Genomic DNA, 22,954 nt, shown 5'->3' on the forward strand with positions numbered 1-22,954 from the left:
AGTCAATTCGATCTTCCTGTTCAACACACAAATCTTTTTATATCCACAAATTAATCCAACATTCTGTTCAGTACAGCGTAAGACTCGAATCGTTCCACATCGCAAGGATGGATAAATGGATAGGAAAAGTGGCATTAGTGACCGGCGCTAGCGCGGGTATTGGGCAGAACACGGCCCTGGAGCTTGCTAATGCCGGAATGCTAGTAGTGGGTATAGCCAGACGAGTAGATCTGGTTGAAGCCCTTTGTGCTAAGGTGACCGGTCGCGGAAAGATTTACGCTCGCAAGTGTGACGTTGCTGATGAGGATGAAATCCTTCAAACTTTTGCCTGGATCCGGAAAGAGCTGGGTGGTGTCGACGTTCTGATTTCCAACGCTGGAGTTTTCCGATGCAATTTTGTTACACGTTAGTGCACAAATAAATGTCAGTGAGAAGAAGGTTGTTAATTAACATATAATTGTTCACTTGCAGAAAGTGACTCATCCGATTTCCGTGATACTTTTACCATCAATGTTGTTGCAACGTGTATCTGCATACGGGAAGCCGTGAAAGATATGAAAGAACGAGCAAGTCCAGGATACATTTTTATCATCAATAGCATTCTGGGAAAACGTATACCGGATGTGTCAGTACCAATGTTTGGTGCTTACCCAGCGTCAAAATTCGCTCTAACTGGTTTGGCAGAAGTTGTAAGAAAGGAGCTCATATACTTTCAATTGCCAGTGAGATTAACCGTGAGTTGTATACATTAGTAACGAAATAAAAAACAATTACCAAATCCCCGATATTTCAGAGTATCCATCCTGGAATGGTACAAACCGACATGATCAAAGTATTCGATTCAGCACTGGCGCAAAGGCTTCCCAAGCTGCAGGTTGGGGATATTACATCAAACATCGTTCATTGCTTGACGTCCCCATTGGATGTGCAAGTGAGTATTCAAACGTAACGATTATTCCTTGTCAATCAAGATTCAGAATGCAACGCATGATTAATAAAAGAAACCTGATACGATTAAAAAGTGACCGTGGAAACAGACAACCTACATTGCGGCCTATTAAAGACAAGACTAAAACTCAATGATGATTTACTTCTATAATGATATTTGATTAGGGTTCGTTTTGACGGCTTTTTATGGCATCACACGAACTAGCCCCATCGGCATTTTTTAATTTTACATTAAGATCAACACAATTCGATCCAATAAATTTTTAGATATTTTCTGATTTTTTTGGAACATCCACAGCATTCTCAATATTTTTGCACCAGAAAATTTTGATTCTGTGTCGGTGAGATAAAGGGAATGTGTGGGTGAGATATATTGCAAGTCCAAGTGGGACAACTCATGTCCAGAGAGTTCGGAAGTGCTTACACCCGACTTCAACAGGTGATGCGCCTTCGTATTTAACGACTAACATTATTTGGGCTTATTCTACGAGTGGATTGACGTGAGATTGCTCGAATGACGTGAGAAGAGTCGTATAGCCCCATTTGAATAACATGGTCACCTCACGTGAGAATTGCTAAAATCGACTCACCTCACGTCACTCGACTCGTAGAATAAGTCCAATTATCAGCCGTTAGCAATGATCCAAGGTAGACGAATTCATCGATTACCACGAAGGTATACCCGTTTATCGTAACACTGCTTCCCAGGCGGGCCCTGTTGTGCTTGATTCCACCCACAAGCATCTACTTAGTCTTCGATGTATTGCGAGAAGATTGAAAAATTCGAACCGGGTCCGACGGTCGACTGTCGGAAAGCTGTTCCGCAAACGTCAAATCACTTGCTGCACGGTAAAAATTTTTGGTTTATTTTTTCGGTGTGAATGTTGATTATTAAAATCAACGAGAATATGCAACTTTAAACGAGTGTTACATTCCACTATATTTTTTAAACAAGTTTTATGATACTTTGAAGGCATTTTGTCATATACTTATGTGATTTTGAAACATTTTAGATTTCTCGAATATTCTTGATATCAAGAAATATCAACACTTTTCGTACAGTGCATGCCATTTTGAAGTTTCCGACACTCAGTCTGCTTCTTCTTCTTCTTTGCTCCGCAAAATTAGAATTTTTCTCTTTTCTCGCAATATTCACCACCAGTCCAACTTTTGTTGCTTAACGTTTCAGGCGGATGTACAGTTCTGCCCCCTTTGCAAATGTTCAGCCGCCAATGTCCATGTCATCCGCGAAACAAATAAATTGACTGGATCTCATCTGTCATAAGCCGAGTTTAGTACTTTCCATTTTATTTTACCAACTGGGGGTCATATACTGACAGGGAAGGGGGGTGGGTTTGTTCCTCTACGGAGGAGCGACTGTTCTCCATGTTAGGTGCGGATTACAACAGCGTCTGTTCACAATGTTAGGGGCGGCTGATCATCGTCCGAGTGCCAGCGAAGGACTCTAAGTGACACTGTGCACCATGGGCCACCGGAAATAAGGAGGAATGGTCCACCGGAAATTTGGGGGGTTTGGAGTCAGGCCCTGCGAGGCAGACTTAAAAAACTCGTGCAACGAATAATCAACAAGAGAGTACGGACGGAAACAATCAGCGAAAACCACAGCGACGAAAAGGAATTAGCGATTGAAAACTCGGTTTGTTGAACTGCAAATCTCTCAACTTCATCGAGAGCACACGCATACTCGCCGTTGTGCTCAAGGACCGTGGATTCGGCATCGTAGCGCTGCAACGTCCCATCGTTGCTATGATTTTCGCCGTGTGGACACCAAGCGGAGGCAGTACAGACGAAACGCACCAGTCTCGAAACATTTCATTCATCGCTTCTATTTGCCACGATGACGTCACTATCAAGCTGATATCTTCGGCGTAGGCAACGAGCAGATCATCCTTACATATTTGCTCAAGCCTACACACCAGTGAATGAAGATAGAGCACGAATAAAGACCAGATCACTTAGAAATGGGGCACTTTAAAATGCGTGTATTTGTTTAACTTTCAGTTTGATTGAAAAACTTTCTAAGAATGAAACAAAAGTTATATTAATTTATTTCATATGAATGACTGAAACGAATCAAGCATCGTTGTTTCGAAGAAATTCTTGCAGTTTCCTGTCGATGCCGCTTGTCAGTCGGCGCACACCTTCTCCAGTCATGATTATGGTTAGCTAATTCCACCAATTCTTCATACGGTCAATGTCAGTGGTAACTGCTCCCTTCATCTTCAGTTTCTGGTTAATAATCACCCAAAATTATTCTGTTGTATGGAATTGAGGACAATTTTTCTGGATTCAGATTTTTTGGGATGAACTGGACTCCACTATTGTAGTACCTTTGTAGCACTTCCTTGCTACAAAGACAGCTGGTTAAATCTATCTAAAACGTAAATGGGCCATCATAGGACTTAATGAAGGGTAAAATCTGGCTTTTGACGAAGATGGATTTTGCAGGACCGTGCAGAATTATTTATCGATTCTCTTCCTGCATGGTGAATATTTTGAAACCACGTTAGTTTCAAACTGTGAAAAAAATAGACATAAATGAATGGTTTACTAATTATGAAACGCTGTGAAAAACTTGCATATCTGACCACTAGAAAATGAAGTGTCCCGTTTCTAAATGATCTAGGCTTTAGGTGCATGGACAGAGGATCGCATTGCCGCACAGACCGTGCGATCTCGAACGATCGAGAGAGGTGTCCATTGATGAGCAACCGGGATGAGGATCGCCTGGCTATGTTCGAGAGGAGAGATATGAGTTCCTCGTTGAACCCGAACGACCGCATGGTTTCGAAAAGGACGGGTGCCGCACCCGATCGAATTCGTTCTCCAGATCGAAGCTGATGAGTTTACCGGCGCGACGGTGATGACGGAGACTGGCGATCCGATCTTTCAAAGCGAGAGTAGCCTGGAAGATGTTTCGTTCTGCGTTTGAGCATTTCTGTCCGTTGCTTAGGACGCGGTGGGCCTGCATAATGCGGTCCATCCTGTTTTTCAGGATGCGGGAGAGCAATTTATAATAATTTATTCTGTCTCCCTCCACTCGTGTCCCAGTGGAGGGAGACAGAATCATAGCGTTAGCGCTTTGTGGTATGTGGTCTGTAAAACAACTGACGTGCGTGTATATCCTATCGAGGCGAGATCGCGCGTTTCGACAGACATACGTAAAGCCAGCATCACGTGGACATAGCTTCTCTTACACATCACGTAGGTGCAGCTGTTGTACAGCGATTTTAAGAGACGGACTGGTGTTCGGACTGGACGAATCGCACGCACGCAGCACTCAATTGAAATCGCCTGCTACGATGACGTTCTCGGTGTGGTGGCGGAGATAATAGGCAAGCGTGCCATTGAAGAACTCTTCTCTAGCAGCGCGCTGCGCAGAGCCGGAGGACGCGTAGACGTTGCTGATCGTTATGTCGTGCACTCGCAGCGCTATCAGGGCGGCTGTCCAGGCTCTTATCCATGTGAGTGACATGGATGTGGTTCACATTCGCGAAAACGACAAAGTCAGGCAAGGAAAGCTGTTCGTTCTCGACTTCCTGCCGAGACACGATATCGAGGTTTTGGCTGCTTATGAAGGGTTGGAGTGCGTACAGCTTTGTGGGGTTCGTGATCGTGCCGATGTTGATGGATGCGAGGTTGTATGACGTGAGAGCCATTTATGGAAGAAAGTCCACATCCTGCTCGTCGTCACCGTCGTGGCATCGCTGTTTCTTGTCGGGCGGGCGTCCTCGGCTACTTCTCGTCGATGTGGACGAATCGTCCTTATCGTTTCCGGCGGTTCGATCTTTCGATCGCATAGCGTTTGCTGGCTTTTTGAATATGTCAACCAAGACAGTTGGGTTTTTGAGCCAGACCGTTCGATCTGACTCGACGGCTGTGGCAGCTCGGGGAAAGCCTCCAGCGACGCTGGTGGTGGAGCGACAGAACGCTGACCTATTGGTTTGGCACTCGGAGGTTCGTTCGTGCAACGTTCACCTTTTTCGATTGTGTCGTAGCCCAGTTTGCTTCGCCATCCCCCTGGGACATTGGCGCCTCGCTGCTTAGCGTTCATTCAGCACTTTCACAGTTATAAACCGCGAGATTCCTAAGCCAAGTTACCATTTTTGCATTCGTATATCATAAGGCTATATATATATCGATGTTCTGTATCTCGATATCTCTCCCTATATCGATGGTTTCCACGGTCCCTTCAATCTACATACATTTGGATACTCTACATCTCGATAACCTCCCTATCTCGATATCTCGATGTATTCTGATCATATTTTGTTCTGGATTCACTCTCCTTATGTCGATATGTTCAAATTTTTAGGCTACTAGACCATCTGTGGACAATAACAAACATATCAACAAGATATGACACTTGTTTTGTTGTCGCTTTTCATAGCAACGAGCTTTTTTGGATCTAGCAGCCATTTGAATTTTCCTTCTATTCCTCGATCTCTCCCTATCTCGATGGTCCCTTCAATATCGAGATGTGGATAGGCGACTGTATTTTCTTTGTATACTTGATACAGCTTATGATTGATGCGTCTGCGCCACATACCATTTTCTAGTTTCCCTCCGAGTATTGTACACAACACTTTTCACTCGAAAACCCCAAAAGCTCTCCGGTCGGCCTCTTTTAACGTCCATGCTGCATGCCCATAACGGGCCACTGGTAGAATCAGAGTTTTGTGTAGAGCCGTCTGCATGCTTCGGGACCTAAGCTGGTTACGTAATCCGTAAAAGGTCCTATTCGCAGCAACAATACTTGTTTCACTTCACGGAAAACGTCATATGTCACAACCGTTCCAAGGTAAACAAATTTTTCAACAACTTCAAACACATCCCCATCAAACACTACCTCAGCACCAACACCACTAGGTCTTCCTCTATCTCTACCTGCCACCATGTACTTTGTCTTGGTAGACTTAATGGTTAATTGAAACAGATTTTACGACCGTAATTGTGGTGAATGATTTGTTTATCGGCTTTATCGGTCATTTTTACTCAAAGTATGAGGGAGTAGATAATCGAAAGATAATTGAAAATCATCAGATTGAAAGCCGTTCGCTAGGGCGCGAACAAGTATGAAGCGAAAGAGGGTGAAAGGGAGAAAGGAAGACCATCTATTGAACAGCACACAATCGAAGCGTGAATCTTCTTGCCTAACGCCCTGGTTGTGGACGGCTTGGTTAGTGGTATGGAAACCACCGTGCCAAGACAGGCAAAAATATCCAGCCAACGATCTCCCCATGTGCTATTCTGCCGAACCTGGAGGAATAAACCTGCCGGCTGCCGATCGATAGAACTAGATGTAAAACAGAACAGCACATGGGGAGATCGTTGCCTGGATCTTTTTGCCTGTCTTGGCACGGTGGTTTCCATACCACTAACCAAGCCGTCCACAACCAGGGCGTTAGGCAAAAAGATTCACGCTTCGATTGTGTGCTGTTCAATAGATGGTCTTCCTTTCTCCCTTTCACCCTCTTTCGCTTCATACTTGTTCGCGCCCTAGCGAACGGCTTTCAATCTGATGATTTCCTGTTGTGATATTAACATGATTAACATCACAACACTACTCCTTAAGACGATTATTGGGAAACTCCCATAGCTTGTCGATTTCGATCCAGTTTGATTCGTTGTAGAGCTTTTGTCAGTCCATCTGCCACCTGTTCGTCAGTGCTAACATAGTTGATATTTACTATCTTTCGATCCAGAGCATCACGAATATAATGGTGCCGAATGACGATGTGCTTTGTCCTTGGAGTGTACCCGCCATTTTTTGCAATACATATAGTGCTTTGATTATCGCAAAACAAATCTATTGACTGCTTTGGGCCGAACTGTGATAGGAGTCCTTGCCACCATGATGCTTCATGTACCGCTGCAGACAACGCCATATATTCTGCTTCGCAAGTAGATAATGCTACGGTTGACTGCCTTTTACAAGACCAAGATACCGCACCGCCTTGTAGCAGAAATATATATTCACTAGTTGATTTCCGGTCATCTGTGTCAGCGGCCCAATCTGCGTCAGAAAAACCAACGATCTTTTTGTTTCCTGATGCTGAATATTGAAGTTTCATTTTTGAAGTTCCTCTCAGATAGCGCATCAAGTGTTTCACTGCCTGCCAATGATAAGATACAGGATTTGTATTGTACCTGCTCAAGTGGTTTACAGCAAACAGGATATCAAGTCGTGTGCACTGGGCAAGGTACATTAGGCACCCAACTGCCTCTTGATACGGCACCGTTGCCATTTGTTTAGCTTCTTCCACATTCTTCGGTGACATTTCTTTGGTTAGCTTGATAGTAGTGTTCATTGGTGTTGTAGCGGCTTTTGAATCTTGCATGTTGAAACGGACTAAAATCGATTCAATATAGACTTCTTGATCTAGTGTTATACCATCTTCGGTTTGCGTAATCCGGATCCCCAAGCAACTTTTCGCTGGTCCAAGATCCTTCATGCGGAACATACTGCTCACCTTTACCTTTACTTCATTTTTTATGTCTTCGTCGTTGGAAAACAACATTAGATCGTCTACATAAATTGCAAACAGAATCTTGCCGTTGCAGATCTTGTAATACAAGCATGGATCGTAATTTGATGCCTTCAAGCCTAATTTCTTGAGTGCTGCATCTAGTTTTGCATTCCATACGCGGCTTAACTGCTTTAACCCATATAAAGCTTTCTTCAATCGGCATACTAACGGTCGCTTTCCAGGTTGCTCAAAACACGGAGGCTGCTCCATATATATTTCTTCTTCCAGATCACCTTGCAGAAAAGCGGTGACAGCATCCATTTGATCGACCAGAAGATTATGCTTCGCAGCGAGCGCGAATAAATACCGAAGCGAACTGTGACGAACCACTGGCGAGTAGGTTTCATCGTAGTCCACCCCCTTTCGCTGAGAGTAGCCTTTGATAACGAGTCTTGCCTTATAGCGATCGATGTTCCCGGCAGCATCAAGTTTTGTTTTGAAAACCCATTTACATTTTATAGCCTTCCTTCCTTCAGGGAGATTCGTCAGTGACCATGTATTGTTATCCAGTAACGCCTGGTATTCCTGTTGCATTGCTTTCTTCCAGCATTCGGAATCGTTCCGTGACAGTGCATCTTGATGAGTGTATGGATTATCAACTGTTGAACTTCTATCGTCAAACTTGGGTGCTGCGATTCCACTTAACTGACCCTGGCTCAAAAGTTCCATAAACGCTTGTGAACTGCAGGTCTCTTGTTGGAATGTTTCGGCAACATCGGGTTGGTCATTGCTCTGCGATTCCGTGGATGAACAATTATTTTGGCTGTGACAGTCAGTTTGATTCTGAGAAGGAATGCAACTTGGAAGACCTTTTGGTGGAACTATAAAATCGTTGTACTTGCCTGGGAGTTTGTGCTCCCGACCGCTGCGCCTCGACATCTGTGACCTAGGTGGATATGAGAAATGTCGCGGTGGGAGCACAGGGGTCATGTCTATTACAGTGTCATTAGCAATATCAGCACTATTCTCATCGAACGTGTCATCGGAAGTTTCATCATTGACGTCGGTAAAGAACTCGTCATCCTCGTCATCGCTTAATACTGCTTCATTTTGAATACATTCTTGCGGAGATAAAGAAATCGCTTTCTCGTGCTCTAGGAGAATAATCGTTTTCCGGTTTGAAGTTTCATGAATTGGGACAGCAGCATCAACGCCTTCGTTAAAGAAAATTTACTTCACGACTTATTACGATTTTCTTGGACTGCAGATTGTACAATCTATATCCCTTTGATTCTTCGTCGAAACCAGTCAAGATGCATTCTTCAGACTTGGCATCCCACTTTTTGCGCTTTTGCTTCGGAACGAAAACCATTGCATTTGTTCCGAAAATCCGAACATGAGACAGATTAGGCTTCCTACCCGTCCATGCTTCTTGAGGTGTAACATTGTGACCTTTAGTTGGAGAACGATTTAATAAGTACACTGCCGTGGCCACAGCTTCTGCCCAAAATGCTTTGGATACCTTTGCCATGTGCAACATGCACCTAGCACGTTCCACGATCGACCTGTTTGCACGTTCCGCCATACCATTTTGCCCAGGAGTATAAGCATTTGTCGTCTGATGAATGATTCCGTGTTGCTTCAAATAATTTTTGAAACCAGCATTGACGTATTCTTTTCCGTTGTCTGTTCTGAGTATCTTCATTTTTCTTCCAGATTGTCGTTCCGCCATAGCGTGGAAATCCCGAAAAGTTTGAATGACCTCAGCTTCCGACTTCGTTTTCAAAAAATAAGTCTACATTCTACGCGACTTGTCATCGATGAAAACAATGTAGTAGCGGCTTCCTCCTAGCGACTTGACCTCCATTGGCCCACAAATGTCAGAATGAACTAGATCAAGTGTCCCATCAGCACGAGAACCTTGCTTGCAGAAAGGATGTCGACTATGCTTGCCCATTGGGCATACCTTGCAGTCCGTCATATAACCTCCAACAATATTGACTCCGGTCACCAATCCATTGGCCAGGCTACGCACCCCATTAATATTGAGATGTCCCAAACGTTGATGCCAGACTTTCAAGCTTGCTGCTGATGAGCATACCATAGCTTGAACAGATCATGTTGATGACTACCAGTGGCTAATGATGTCGCCGTCTTGATTTATCACCTAGCATCCTTCATTGTTGAAGATGACAGAGTGGCCCTTTTTCACAATTTGGTTGACCGACAATAGATTCGCTGATAGATCCGGCAAGTACTGAACTTCGCGAACAGGAATTTTGTCGTCACTACACCTAGGCTGCAATAATATTGATCCAGTTGCTGCTATTTGCATAGTAACTCCGTTCGCTGCTACTACAGTACCACTTGAAGGCTTTGCGTTTGTCAACAGGTTACTGTTTCGCGTCATATGTACGCTAGCACTGGAGTCGAAAAACCATGCTTCATCTTCCATCGGCCCGAAAGTAGACAATACGGCACAGAATGCGTTCTCCTTTATCAAACTTCGGCAATCCTTAGCTATATGACCATACTTCGCACATTTTCGACACTTTGGTCCTTTAGGTGGATCCGGTTTCTTTATTTGCTTACCGGGGTTACCATATCTTTTATTCGTAGCGAACGCCGATTCACTTGACAAAATACGCACCTCTTGAAAAAAAATAATAATCAGGTAAACCAGCCAACAACAGGGTTCCAATCCATTCTTCGCTGATTGCAAAACCGATTCCGTTGAGTTGATGTGCAGTCGATATGATTTGATTTACGTAAACTTCCAGAGATTCATAAGATGACAGTCCAGTCTTGATCAATTTGTGAAGTAAAGCGACTCGCCTAGTCAAACCTGAATCTTCGAAAGCTTTCTCTAGTTTTACCCAGACTTCACACGCCGTCGATGCTTCTTTCACATGAATATAATTGATGGGATCAAGAAGTAGGATGATCTTCGCTCTTGCCTTACGATCCTTGTCCGCGTTTACGTCTTCGTAGGTTCCGTCGTCCTTCTTCTTCGGTTTCACAACGCACCAGAGATCCTCGAGCTTCAAAAAAGTTTGTACAGCGAACTTCCAGGTGGCCCAGTTATCTCTACCGGTTAAACGTTCGATTCCAGGAAGATTTGTACCGACTATGCTACTACCAGCAGATCCATTTTGATTCGAAGGCATCTTGAATATCATACGTTATTTTTCAATAATGGTTTGCGAATAGGCCCATAACCTATTAGAGCAGCGCAATAAAACGACTTGCTCGTATGGTGGTTGATAACAGAATGAATTGAATTTATTATTTGTTATCAACCACCATACGAGCAAGTCGTTTTATTGCGCTACTCTCTTTCGATTATCTACTCCCTCATACTTTGAGTAGAAATGACCGATAAAGCCGATAAACAAATCATTAATGGTTAAGCCTATCCTCGCCGTCTCCCTCTTCAGTGGGACAAAATCCTCCACTACTGCTCTGCGATCGATTCCAATGAGGTCGATGTCGGCCGCAAAGCCCAAGAGCATATGCGACCGTGTGATGATAGTGTCGTTCCTCTGCACGCCAGATCTCCTAATAGCGCCCTCGAGTGCAATGTTGAATAATAAATTCAAAAGTGCATCACCCTGCTTCAATTCGTCTAAGGTCATAAACGCGGTTGACACTTCGTCTGCAATCCGAATACTTGATTTCGAGCCACCCGGCGTTGCACGTATCAATCTAATCAGTTTTGCCGGAAAACCATGTTCGGACATTATCTGCCACAACTCATTTCTATTCACTGAATCGTACGCTGCTTTGAAATCAATTAACAGATGGTGAATCTGCAAGTTGTACTGCCGGAATTTATCAAGGATCATCCGCAGGCGAAACATCTGATCCATCGTTGATCGGCCCTCACGATAACTTGCCTGGTATTCGCCGACGAATAACTCCTTAAGCGGTCTCAGTCTGTCAAGGCAACTCCTGACGGAATCCAAGATTAAAAGTGCTCGCGTTTCCGGGGGCACACCACTCGATTCAGAGGCGGCGCACAACTGTCATTTTTGTTGATTTAGCTTTGCTGCATCGCAGAATACGTGAAATAATAAAAATAACAGTTGTGCGTTGCTTCCGTATCGAGTGGTGTGCCCCCGAAAACGCGAGCACTTTTAAACTTGGATTCCGTCAGGAGTGACCTTAAACAGGATACGCGACAGGATTTTGTACGCCGAGTTCAGAAGGGTGATCCCTCTGTAATTGGCACACTCTAGTCTGTGCCCTTTCTTAAAGATTGGGCATATGAGGCCATCCAACCAGCCGGTAGGCAGTTCTTCATCCTCCCATATTTGCTGGATAATGTGGTGGATTGATTGATGCAGCCGCTCACTTCCGTGTTTGGGAAGCTCGACCGAGATCTCGTCCTTCCCAGCAGCTTTACTGTTTTTCAGCTCGTTTAGAGCATTCTTAACCTCGTCCATCGTTGGTTGTTCCACAGCTTGACCGTTGCCGGCTATATGTCCATCCTGCTCCTTAATACACCTCCATTTTCACCGTTCAACAAATCTTCAAAGTGTTCCTTCCACCTGGCTACCGCCATAGTCTTGTCTGTCAGCAAATTCCCCTCTCGGTCATTGCACATGGCGGGCACTAACGCAGTCTTATGCCGCGTGCCATTGACAGTTGCGTAAAACCTCTGCATATCGTTTCTATCCATGTTCTCCTGCGTTTATGCTATCAGTGGTGGATTCGTTTCTCTTCTGCCCTTGCTACACTGTACCGCTTTCTGTTGGAACGGGTACGAGCCACTAGCATTCGACTCCTAGCAACATTTTTCTTATCCGTCACTCGCTGGCACTCCTCACCCCGTTTCAAGTACCCAAGTATGATTATTTGCTAACATTTTTGCTATATATTTGTGCATTTCACCAATTAATTTGATGTGTATGACAGACAGTACCTTTTTATATTCATGAATTTGGATAAAATCCACGGTACTAGGCAATGCGCGGAATTAGGGCAGGTCACGGTAATACACCTTCGTTTTTTAAAACTTCGTTTATGTAATATTCCTTTGTTTATTTTAACCCACAGCCACAATATAGATTTTGTTTTTCGTTTTTGTTTCAGATTGATGACATCACCGTGATGCCGACAATGGTTTCAAATCCTGAGTAAATTTTCCTCCAGCAATGCTTTAAAGTAAACAGAAAACATTCGTTAATTGTAACTAATAAACATTATATGCACCTACAGACAACAATTATCACATACCGAACAAGCTATCGCCAATAAAAAAAAAGTTCTGGCTTGATTCGATTATTTCGTGACCTCAATAAACAAAAATAAACGAGATCTTATTGAATTCTGACCATCCCACACAATCCGAAACATCATTAGAAGCCCAACAGCAGAACACGTGTCTCATCATCCAAGTAAAGCTTCAAATTGGCAGAATTGAATACAGTTACCAACATCATCCAGCATTGCAGCCGCATCCCAGTGCCGACGTTCGGAATGAATTAGCTAATTTAAATTGCTGTCGGTTGGTTTCTTTGATTTGGCAAAGTTACAGCATAACAGAATTTACTTTGTTTGATTGACTTGCTAATTTTTAATTGAGGTCAATTGGTTTGCCCTGAAGTAGGAATCGGTTGTCGTTACTTTCTGTGGACATTGGATTTGTGATGTATCACATACAATGATCTACATTGAGTCGATTATAAATAAAAGTATTGTAATGTTTCCAGACTATCTACAAGAACACATAAATTAATCATAAACTAATATTTTATAACTTACCTTAACTTCGAAGAATGTTCATATTTGTCACCGGTTGGTGCTGCAGCTGTTGCATTCGCTGCTGTTGTTGCACGTGCTGTTGATTCATCATGCCGAAGCCGCTGTTGCTGCTCGCAGCATCGAAAATATCCGAATTGGGTGTGCTGGCCGGAGGTTGCGGGCCGGGTGTTACCGTCGGAACAAGCGTAACTACCGTTGCCGGTATCGCTGTTTCGTTAGCAGCCGGCTGAGTCACCGTAACGGTGGGTGCTTGCTGCCGCTGAGGAACCCACTCCGGGTGGGACGCCTTCAGGTGGATACGCAGGTTGTTTTTGGTGGAGAACACCTTTTCACAGTACTTGCACTTTTCCGGTTTGTCCCCGGTATGGGTGGTGTAATGCGCTCTCAGCTGTTTCGCCGTTGCGAACTTGTGCTTGCACTGATCACACTCGTACTCTTTGAAATGGGCCTGCAGGTGCGAGATCATGTTGTTCACTTTGTCGGTGTTGTACCGGTCGCAGTGGTTGCATTTGAAGTGCATCGGATTGCGGCTCAGTACGGTGTAATGCTCAACCCAGGACTTGGCCGGCCGGTAATTGTCGTTCTTGGCGTGGACCTGTATGTAGGAAATGGCAAGAAATTGTAAAATTAAAAAAGGAAAGTACACAAGGCAGCACATTACTGAAAACCCAGCTAGGGCCACATGATTAACAGTTAATTGATTGATCAGCTTTCTTTTGTCAAACGTTCTGCATTGGAAAACCTTTGAACGGCTCGCATAGTGTTATAAGTGACACTATTACCGAGACTGGTATCATTCGAGACAGCAAAATTCTGTCAACTTACGAAAACATGTTTGTTACAATTTAATACATGTGCAGAAAAACAGAAACGAGGAACCCACCGATAAGCAATAATACACTTCGTTCTTGGTCGTTTGCCGTCGGGGAATACGGTTTCGCATCGGTGCAACTCAACCTCCTGTTATTTTAACTTTTTTAAAGCAATTTATCGTTGAGCACATCCTCATGAATCAGTTCGTTATCATTACAGCTCGCAAAAGAAAAATGTTTTTCACGACATGTTCCATATCGCGAGTGTATACAGAGAGATTATTTTATTTCCCGCAGGATTCGAATGCTGTCTACAGGTAAAAACTTGTGCCAAAAAAATAATTATTTATTGGCTCTTGCTTTCATTTAGTACACCCGACCCCTTAATAATGAAACCAATAAGACTCACCTTCAAGTGAAGAATAAGATTACAAGAAGTAGCAAACTTCTTCGAGCAAAGATTGCACTGGTAGCTGCGTTCCTGACTATGCTTTTTTAAATGCACATCGTATGATTCGAGACTTAGTAGAACCTGAAAACATTATCATTATGTAGAACCACACCAAATACACCATACTTTAGCAAAAAAAATCTACCCACCTTCTTACATATCACACACTCCATACCTCTGTTCTCATCGTGCAGCCGTTCATGATTCCTACGCTTATTCGGGTGGTTAAACACCATGTCACACTGACTGCACTTGAGCTTCGTCGTGTGATATTTCATGTGCGATTTCAGCGCCTGTTGCGAACCGCACGTTTTGCCGCAAATTTCACAATCGACCTGACATGGAGCTCCAAGCCCTAGATGGAACACCTGCGTATGATAGTACTTGCCGGCAGAATTGCTATACCGCCGATCGCAGTAATCGCACTTGACCGGTTGAGCATGCATCTTCATGTGGCTATTCAGACCTCGCACCCGAGTAATGACTACCGTTTCCATCACGCATTCCTTGCACGTGAAAGGGATTCGATCCACGTGAGTCGAAAAGTGCTCCAGCAATGCTTTCTTACAACCCAAGGATTCGCTATTGCAAATATAACACTTGTAGTCGTGCATCGTTGGCACTGGCCCCGTAGGTTCCGGGAACTTCCTTGGAGCACCGGGTCGTCGTTTCTGAACCGGTTTGTTGGGATCCTTTAACAACTTTGTTCCCTTTTTTCGACCTCTTTTCTTTTTCACCTTTGCCTCATCTTCAGAACCATCCAGTTCATCTTTTTTATATCGATTGATTTCGTCGCTAATTACGAAGGACTTATCTTTATCTTCATCGTCCACATCTTCATCGTCCTCTGTATCACTTTCTACCTTTGCCACCTTTTTCCGTCTCTTGTAAGTCCGCTTCTGTTTCGGTTCGCTGGCCAACTCTTTCTTCGTTCGACGGGACAACCGAGTTTTTCTCACCGGGACTTCATAATCACTACCACCATCGGAATGCATTGGACTTAGAGCAACTGGATCATCAGAATCGTTACCAGCTCCCTTCTTGTCCATCTCTACCCGGACCTCAAATGACAAGTCTGGATTATCCGTTGTACTGTCTTCCTTCTTGCATTCATCAATAATCAACGGTTTCTCTTCCTCGTCTTTAACAACATTATTTAAATCGGTATTGTCAACGGAAATTGAAAGAATTTTGAGAGGAAGATCATCATCATCGCTATCCATAAGTTCCTCTTTGACCTCACTGATTTCGACGCTGAAAATTATTTAAAAATGATAATATGTAGCATAATTTTATTATAACAATAGGAGCAATCAATAAGGATTGCATTATAAAATGTAATAAAACAAGTATATCAGAGAGGTCACAAATAGCATTTCAGAAAAAAATTAATTTAAGTACATTTTGTGCATCTATTTGCTTTTTATGAAATTTTGACCTTCTCTCTCCACTCTCTATGTCTGGAAAGATTCAAATTTACATTTTTTCAGTGGAGCGTTACATAAAATAACTTTCAATAACGGGCTAAGTTAAAAAATAAAGTTATTAAATGGAACATAAGTAAACAACTGGATTTGAAAGAACCACGATTGAGGGAAATCAAACTCACAAGTTATTCTCTTTGACATTTTCATCCAATCTATCATTCTCTCCCAGTTCCTCCTTCACCGGTCCTTCGTTCCTATCATCGTCATCGCTCTCTCCTCGATCGGCCACCAGATCAGCGCCCCCATCCACAGAATCACTGTCGTAATCCGTTCGCTTGGTGTACTTTCGCTTCCGCTTTTGCCCCAACTCGTCGAGCACATCCGGCAGTTCGGCACCCGAACCGGACAGCTTGTCACGCAACTTCCGATCGCTGTCGATGAACAGCGTAGCATGTTCACGCATCCGGATCAACTTGACCGCACAAGATTTGCAGATAGATTTCGGAAGTTTATCATCTTCTTTTATCTGCAAAAAATAATCACTCTTTTTATTGTACCTAATTAGATCGCAAAATGGCACTTACCTCAAGCTTGACCAGCTCCCGAATTATGAACACCAGATTATAGTTCCGGAAGATGGTAAAAATCGATCGCAGAATTGCTGTTGTTGAGAGACACATGCGACACATCCGAGCTTTCCTCGGTGCCATGATTCTTCAGCACTCGCGCGAAACGTAGATCGTGTTTAATTCACAGTTAAAAACGGGTTTCAAGGGACCCAGCTTGCATCCGGAAGATGCGAACGAAGACCAATCTTCCCGTGTGTACAAACAAACGCTCAGCTCAGCACGGACGTTTTGAAAAAGTCAAAAGTTCTAGCGTTACATTTGAAAAAGGTTGCAATCAAAATTCGAGGACGCACTTTTAATTAATACACTGTAATTCCAGGTTACTCATTTTAGGGCCGACATCAAAATTTTCCATTCATATTGCAACATTCACTCCTATTTAGACTTATTGCGCTATGTTCACACTAAATCGAACAACACAGTTTGAAAGTGTGACGGTTCCAAACTGTGACCAAAAGTGTGACGGTGTCAGGAGGATGAAACGCCTGTCATCCGCGGTACAATGGAACTCTATCCCAACATCGTTTTTGGTACTTCTGTTTTTGGTACCCGGTTTTTTGGTAGCATACCCGAATTCAGCGCTCATTATGGGTGATTGATTCAAACGCAGTTAGTGCTAATTATCGGCAATTAACTTCTCCTGGCGAAAACTTCCAATTACCCAAGTAACCGTAAGCATTAAGTCACAGCATGTTTATAGCCTTATATGTATTGGCATTAAAGCAGCTTCAAAGCTGAACATAGCATTCTTGAAACATACATGTTCTATATAAGCATTGCTAATGCATTGAAGTCTAGACAGAAGTGGCATTAGTATTAGCATCATATTTACCTATAATGCTCATTAAATGCTATTAAATGCCTTGAAGCACAGGACATTTCAAGTGCATATCTGCTCTAAAACGGCATTAGGAATGCAAGCTATCAATCTATTTATAGACACCTAAACACAATTTTAGTCATCCGCAGTCGAAAAAAACTTGTCGTTAGCAAATCAAAGATAAGTTTTTGTTATTTATTAGTGAATTCTGGCAGGAATCTATGATTTTTACTATCAAAGAGATAAGTGCCAAAAACATAAGTGTTTCGACACACTTATACACCATTGGGTCTCCGAATTTTTTTTAAAAGATATTATGCTAGAGGATTGTGCATATGGAATTTACAAGCTCTTGGCGTACGAGTTAGGAAAAACATATTTATTCATGCCCGGAATTGATTACATAATGTATTTCGATCATAAATGGTATATAATAAATAATACTCCTCGTAATACTCGGAATAATACATACAAATTAAAATTACATATCTTTATTCATGTTCGTCGATAGCTTCCACCTGATAAGTTCCGCTTGACTTACTGTCTGATTGCACAGGATTCGAAGCAGCAACGATAACACAGGCTGAAACCCTGGAACAAATCTGTTTTCATCCTGCGGTGATTGTAATGGTCTTCTAATCGGTGTTTAACCTCGGTGTACAACTTTACAGATCTGGTGGCCCGTGTAGCCCACGCACAACCAGCGCTTGCGGATAGGCATCGATTCGACAGTGTAATCACAAACCTTCATCACTTCCTTGGAAAAGGTCAGCCACATCATTTTCCTGCCCTTTGCTGATCCTGCGACGCAATATAGTATCGTTTTGGGACCTGGGGATCTGCATCCTTTTCTTCCTGTTGGAAACTGTAAAACAATACCAGTATTAATAATTTGCATATTTATATTATGCATCTCGAGATAAAATAGAATACTTCGGCTTCCTGCTGGTTATTTCTCAGGTAATCGCAGCGGTCACTAAAAACAACAGAGTCAATGAAAATCTCACCCACCATATGCACTTGCCATGATAAACACTCTCCACGTACTCAGTGACTCCGGTTGCCTCTCACTAATACAATCGAACACTGCTGTCATTTCGCGAAAAGCACGTATGGTTTTATTTTGAGCGCGAAAATTCTGCCTTTCGGCGGCTATCTTGACGTTTACCTTCGCAGTCGAGCCTGGGAGTGTAAGATCGCCGCAGCAGTCTAGAAAAAGATAAGCGCGACAATAATGTATAAATGAACTTGATTATATTACTACCTTATTCTTGTTGCAACAAATAAAACAAAATATTCCACAACAAAAACATATCGACTGTCTCGTTTAAACAAACTAGCTTCCAGTTGCTCGGCATCTGTCGTATAGGACGCATGCGACTACAGATGTGCTCTGCCGGAATTATTAGTTTTTTATTTCAATTGTTTGCCGATAGCTTTGTTCTGCACCAGTGAATATCGCCGGGTCGTTTTCTTCTCTGCTTTACATGAGCAAACGCAACGTCATGAGTGAGGTGTTTATTAATACGGTTGAATTCCGTTTCGCAATCGATTCACCTCGGCCGTCGTGGTTAGAGATAGCCGAATTCGTGAAACAATTGGACTGTGATGTGTCGCATGTGGAAGCTGTCTATAAACTGACGGCCAACAGAAGCATTTGCATCAAGTTTATTTCCGAGGCAGTTATGTTAGAATCGCTTCGAAGAAATGCGGAACCGAGGAAGTTTAAATATGCCAATGGGAAAACTGTGGAGGTGTGCATGGTAAAAGCGGGTCGCAATTCTCGTTACACACATAACTCATTTCACCGTATTCGGTAAATTTTACCGAAATCTTAACAGCAGAACTGTTCGGTAATTTATTTTACAGATTTTTTGTAACTTTTTCCATTACTCAACTGTCAAAATCACCGAAAATCAGTTAAATTATTTACCGAACAGTTCTGCTGTTGAGATTTCGGTAAAATTTTACCGAATTCGGCGATTTATTTTAGGTGTGTACGTTCGGGTGTTTGACCTGCCACCGGAGATAACAGACAACGAACTGACAGTGGTTCTCAACCAGTTCGGAAAAGTTCATCGTACAATTAGAGAAAAGTTTCCTCCTCACCTGGGTTTGAACCATGTCTACACTGGTGGTTAGGGGTGTATATATGGAAATTGCGAAGGAAATCCCTCCGTCGATTGAAGTCAACTTCCGAAAAGTAAAAGTTTTCCATGACGGTTTGAGGAATACATGCTCTAAAGAGGCTGCACTCCTAACAAAGAGATGAAGTGTCAAAATTGGAACAGCGCATTTGCTGTCAAATCGGTTGTTCCAATCGAGCACAAGGTTGATAAAGGTAGGAGTATTGCGTCTCTTTGTTTTTAATCCAGGCTCGTTAACATGCTCGGAATCGGAAATTGCAGAAGAAGCGAAAACATCGGAAATTGTAGAAAAAGCGGAAATAGCGGAAGTAATGGAAGGGGAAATCATTGAAGTGGAGGAAGAAATTGTTGGAGACCATCAAGAGGAAGAAAGTCAGATGCAGGAAATAAGAGAGATGCCAGAAAAGCAGAGATCGGATATTGACGACGAGTATATCGAAAGAACGTTCGGAATTCCAAACTGTTCGCAGCTGGTCAATGACTTCAAGGTAGTCATGAAGGAAAAAACACGAAAGCTAGAGGCGAGCCAGCGTCGGGCACAATTTGCTTCTTCTGGATCCACCGAGCGAGCACCACCGAGAAAGAGCTCTCGAAAGACCGCTAGATGATGCTTTTTTATTGTTAAATTAACCACTTTGTGTTATTTAAATTGTTTTTGGCTCCGTTAAGTTTTGAGAAAACGCCTGAGCCTTAATAAACAAATTTATAAAAAAAAACAAACTAGCTTTCGTCACATCTAAATAAAACTTGGCAGTCGTTTGTCTTTCCAGAGATAGGCACACGTATTGCAGAAGAAAAGCACTTAACGTAATTTTGATGTATCTGTTGATGGCTAATTACAGTTTATTATGATTTTCTTCTTAAAGAAAATCTATCATGGATAATAAAAAATTATAAACAAGCAATATATTGTAAAATTATTGCATATGGTGCCGTTGTTCCAAAATGCTGTACAGCATTCGTTTTACAAAAACTCACAATTATATCAGTTCAATCAAAGGTAATTACCTATTTCCGGGGATTAAACCACCCGACTTGGACGTTAATTTACAATGTTATGAAAACTCATATGTGAATATGTACGTTATGTGGAAGATATTGATTTGGAAAATGTATTGGAGGTAACCACTTTTCCTTCGATGGGACTCGAATCCATGACCCTACAGTACGCTAGACTGGTGCTTTAACCAACTAAGCTACGAAGGACCTCCGTCGGCCTTCGCAACCTAGCGGCTACTGAACGAGCTCGAGATTCCCAAATTGGACGCATAGTCAAATCACTCGCAATCCATTTCTCAAGCCAATACTTCCACATGTGTATTGTACACGTCCACATTAGAGGAGCATGAGTATTTAGAATGTCTTGCGGCTATACACATTCTTCATCAGCAACGGTACTGATCAAGTGAGGTTGTGTAAGCATTTGCCAGTCGGTCGTCAAGCTCAGATCCGACCGCATTGCGTAGGCAAGAGCACGCAACTCAAGTTCAGTTCAATCAAAGGTAATTACCTATTTCCGGGGATTAAACCACCCGACTTGGACGTTAATTTACAATGTTATGAAAACTCATATGTGAATATGTACGTTATGTGGAAGATATTGATTTGGAAAATGTAATGGAGGTAACCACTTTTCCTTCGATGGGACTCGAACCCATGAACATTGTAAATTAACGTCCAAGTCGGGTGGTTTAATCCCCGGAAATAGGTAATTACCTTTGATTGAACTGAACTTGAGTTGCGTGCTCTTGCCTACGCAATGCGGTCGGGTCTGAGCTTGACGACCGACTGGCAAATGCTTACACAACCTCACTTGATCAGCAATGCGGTCGGGTCTGAGCTTGACGACCGACTGGCAAATGCTTACACAACCTCACTTGATCAGTACCGTTGCTGATGAAGAATGTGTATAGCCGCCAGACATTCTAAATACTCACGCTCCTCTAATGTGGACGAGTACTATACACATGTGGAAGTATTGGCTTGAGAAATGGATTGCGAGTGATTTGACTATGCGTCCAATTTGGGAATCTCGAGCTCGTTCAGTAGCCGCTAGGTTGCGAAGGCCGACGGAGGTCCTTCGTAGCTTAGTTGGTTAAAGCACCAGTCTAGCGTACTGTAGGGTCATGGGTTCGAGTCCCATCGAAGGAAAAGTGGTTACCTCCAATACATTTTCCAAATCAATATCTTCCACATAACGTACATATTCACATATGAGTTTTAATAACATTGTAAATTAACGTCCAAGTCGGGTAGTTTAATCCCCGGAAATAGGTAATTACCTTTGATTGAACTGAACTGGAGTTGCGTGCTCTTGCCTACGCAATGCGGTCGGGTCTGAGCTTGACGACCGACTGGCAAATGCTTACACAACCTCACTTGATCAGTACCGTTGCTGATGAAGAATGTGTATAGCCGCCAGACATGCTAAATACTCACGCTCCTCTAATGTGGACGTGTACAATACACATGTGGAAGTATTGGCTTGAGAAATGGATTGCGAGTGATTTGACTATGCGTCCAATTTGGGAATCTCGAGCTCGTTCAGTAGCCGCTAGGTTGCGAAGGCCGACGGAGGTCCTTCGTAGCTTAGTTGGTTAAAGCACCAGTCTAGCGTACTGTAGGGTCATGGGTTCGAGTCCCATCGAAGGAAAAGTGGTTACCTCCAATACATTTTCCAAATCAATATCTTCTACATAACGTACATATTCACATATGAGTTTTCATATCACAATTATATGTTAAGTCTATTATTGCATAAATGGTAACCGTAATGCTTAACTCATATGAATAATAATTACAGTACAGTAGATCGTTTTGATTTAAGCGGGAAGGATTATCACAGAAAGCTCTAAACAATTGGGAAAAGAGCAATATCTGGGAAGCTGCGGACTCGTTCGATTCTTTGCGAATAGACGAATCCAAGTAAAAATAAGAAGAAGACACACGACGGTGTTAACTTTGACAGATCCTACCGAGGGGGGCGTCACTTTGCGATTTCACACTTAATCGCTGCGAAATCTTATTTAATTCTGGTCGAAAAGTCATCGCCTTCATTATCGCACTAATATTATTAATCGCGATATTAATCGCAAAATCGCGTCCCATCGCACCTTATCGCTACTGGTTTTTGCTCGAATCGTAAGAAGCAAATCTAGCAGCCATGGCAATCACATTCGAGCTGTTTTTTCCGGTTTTTGTCAACAGAGTAAAAACGTCACGAGCTATGGGAAATGGTAACTGACAGAGCTGCTTCAAATGATACCTCCGCAGTAAATCCGACAACATGCGACAGTAACAGGAATTACTACTGGCGCTGTTTCTTTCAATGTAAGTTCCCAAATTCATTTACCGTATAGTGAATCTGATGATAATCCGACTCTGACCTCCAGGGCAGGAACTAATAACATGGCGTTCACCAGTATGAAGCGACGGATCGTAGATGCCGCCAGGGACCAGATCG

General features: G+C 42.9%; 2 protein-coding genes and 2 non-coding genes across 4 annotated transcripts; 3 read left to right on the plus strand and 1 right to left on the minus strand.

The window, feature by feature from the left end:
* LOC134205063 (farnesol dehydrogenase) lies at window positions 1–12,758 on the plus strand. Its single transcript, XM_062679959.1, has 4 exons — window positions 1–405; window positions 472–734; window positions 794–931; window positions 12,534–12,758. Exons 1-4 carry the CDS (start codon window positions 108–110, stop codon window positions 12,579–12,581), a joined length of 747 nt encoding a protein of 248 aa, XP_062535943.1. The 5' UTR covers window positions 1–107; the 3' UTR covers window positions 12,582–12,758.
* Window positions 12,759–13,205: 447 nt separating this feature from the next.
* LOC134205061 (zinc finger protein 37-like) lies at window positions 13,206–16,759 on the minus strand. Its single transcript, XM_062679957.1, has 5 exons — window positions 16,480–16,759; window positions 16,078–16,421; window positions 14,618–15,722; window positions 14,427–14,549; window positions 13,206–13,800 (listed from the first exon to the last, which is right to left on the minus strand). The coding sequence occupies exons 1-5, from the start codon at window positions 16,603–16,605 to the stop codon at window positions 13,207–13,209; spliced, it is 2,292 nt and encodes a 763-aa protein (XP_062535941.1). The 5' UTR covers window positions 16,606–16,759; the 3' UTR covers window position 13,206.
* Window positions 16,760–21,567: 4,808 nt separating this feature from the next.
* On the plus strand, window positions 21,568–21,642 carry Trnaa-agc (transfer RNA alanine (anticodon AGC)). Its single transcript has one exon. It is a non-coding gene; the product is annotated as a tRNA-Ala (tRNA).
* A 427-nt stretch (window positions 21,643–22,069) lies between these two features.
* On the plus strand, window positions 22,070–22,144 carry Trnaa-agc (transfer RNA alanine (anticodon AGC)). The gene has a single exon. It is a non-coding gene; the product is annotated as a tRNA-Ala (tRNA).
* The last annotated feature ends 810 nt before the right edge of the window (window positions 22,145–22,954 follow it).

This window comes from Armigeres subalbatus, chromosome 1 (genome assembly GCF_024139115.2).
Source record: "Armigeres subalbatus isolate Guangzhou_Male chromosome 1, GZ_Asu_2, whole genome shotgun sequence".
Taxonomy (NCBI): domain Eukaryota; kingdom Metazoa; phylum Arthropoda; class Insecta; order Diptera; family Culicidae; genus Armigeres; species Armigeres subalbatus.

Excerpts from the sequence above, each read along its gene's own strand:
- LOC134205063 (XM_062679959.1), top strand. The coding sequence starts at position 108 with ATGGATAAATGGATAGGAAAAGTGGCATTAGTGACCGGCGCTAGCGCG. Across the intron at positions 406-471 it reads CCGATGCAATTTTGTTACAC|AAAGTGACTCATCCGATTTC; the intron begins GTTAGTGCACAA and ends GTTCACTTGCAG. Across the intron at positions 735-793 it reads AATTGCCAGTGAGATTAACC|AGTATCCATCCTGGAATGGT; the intron begins GTGAGTTGTATA and ends CCGATATTTCAG.
- LOC134205061 (XM_062679957.1), bottom strand. The coding sequence starts at position 16,605 with ATGGCACCGAGGAAAGCTCGGATGTGTCGCATGTGTCTCTCAACAACA. Across the intron at positions 14,550-14,617 it reads AGTGTGTGATATGTAAGAAG|GTTCTACTAAGTCTCGAATC; the intron begins GTGGGTAGATTT and ends TAATGTTTTCAG. Across the intron at positions 13,801-14,426 it reads ATCTTATTCTTCACTTGAAG|GTCCACGCCAAGAACGACAA; the intron begins GTGAGTCTTATT and ends TCCTACATACAG.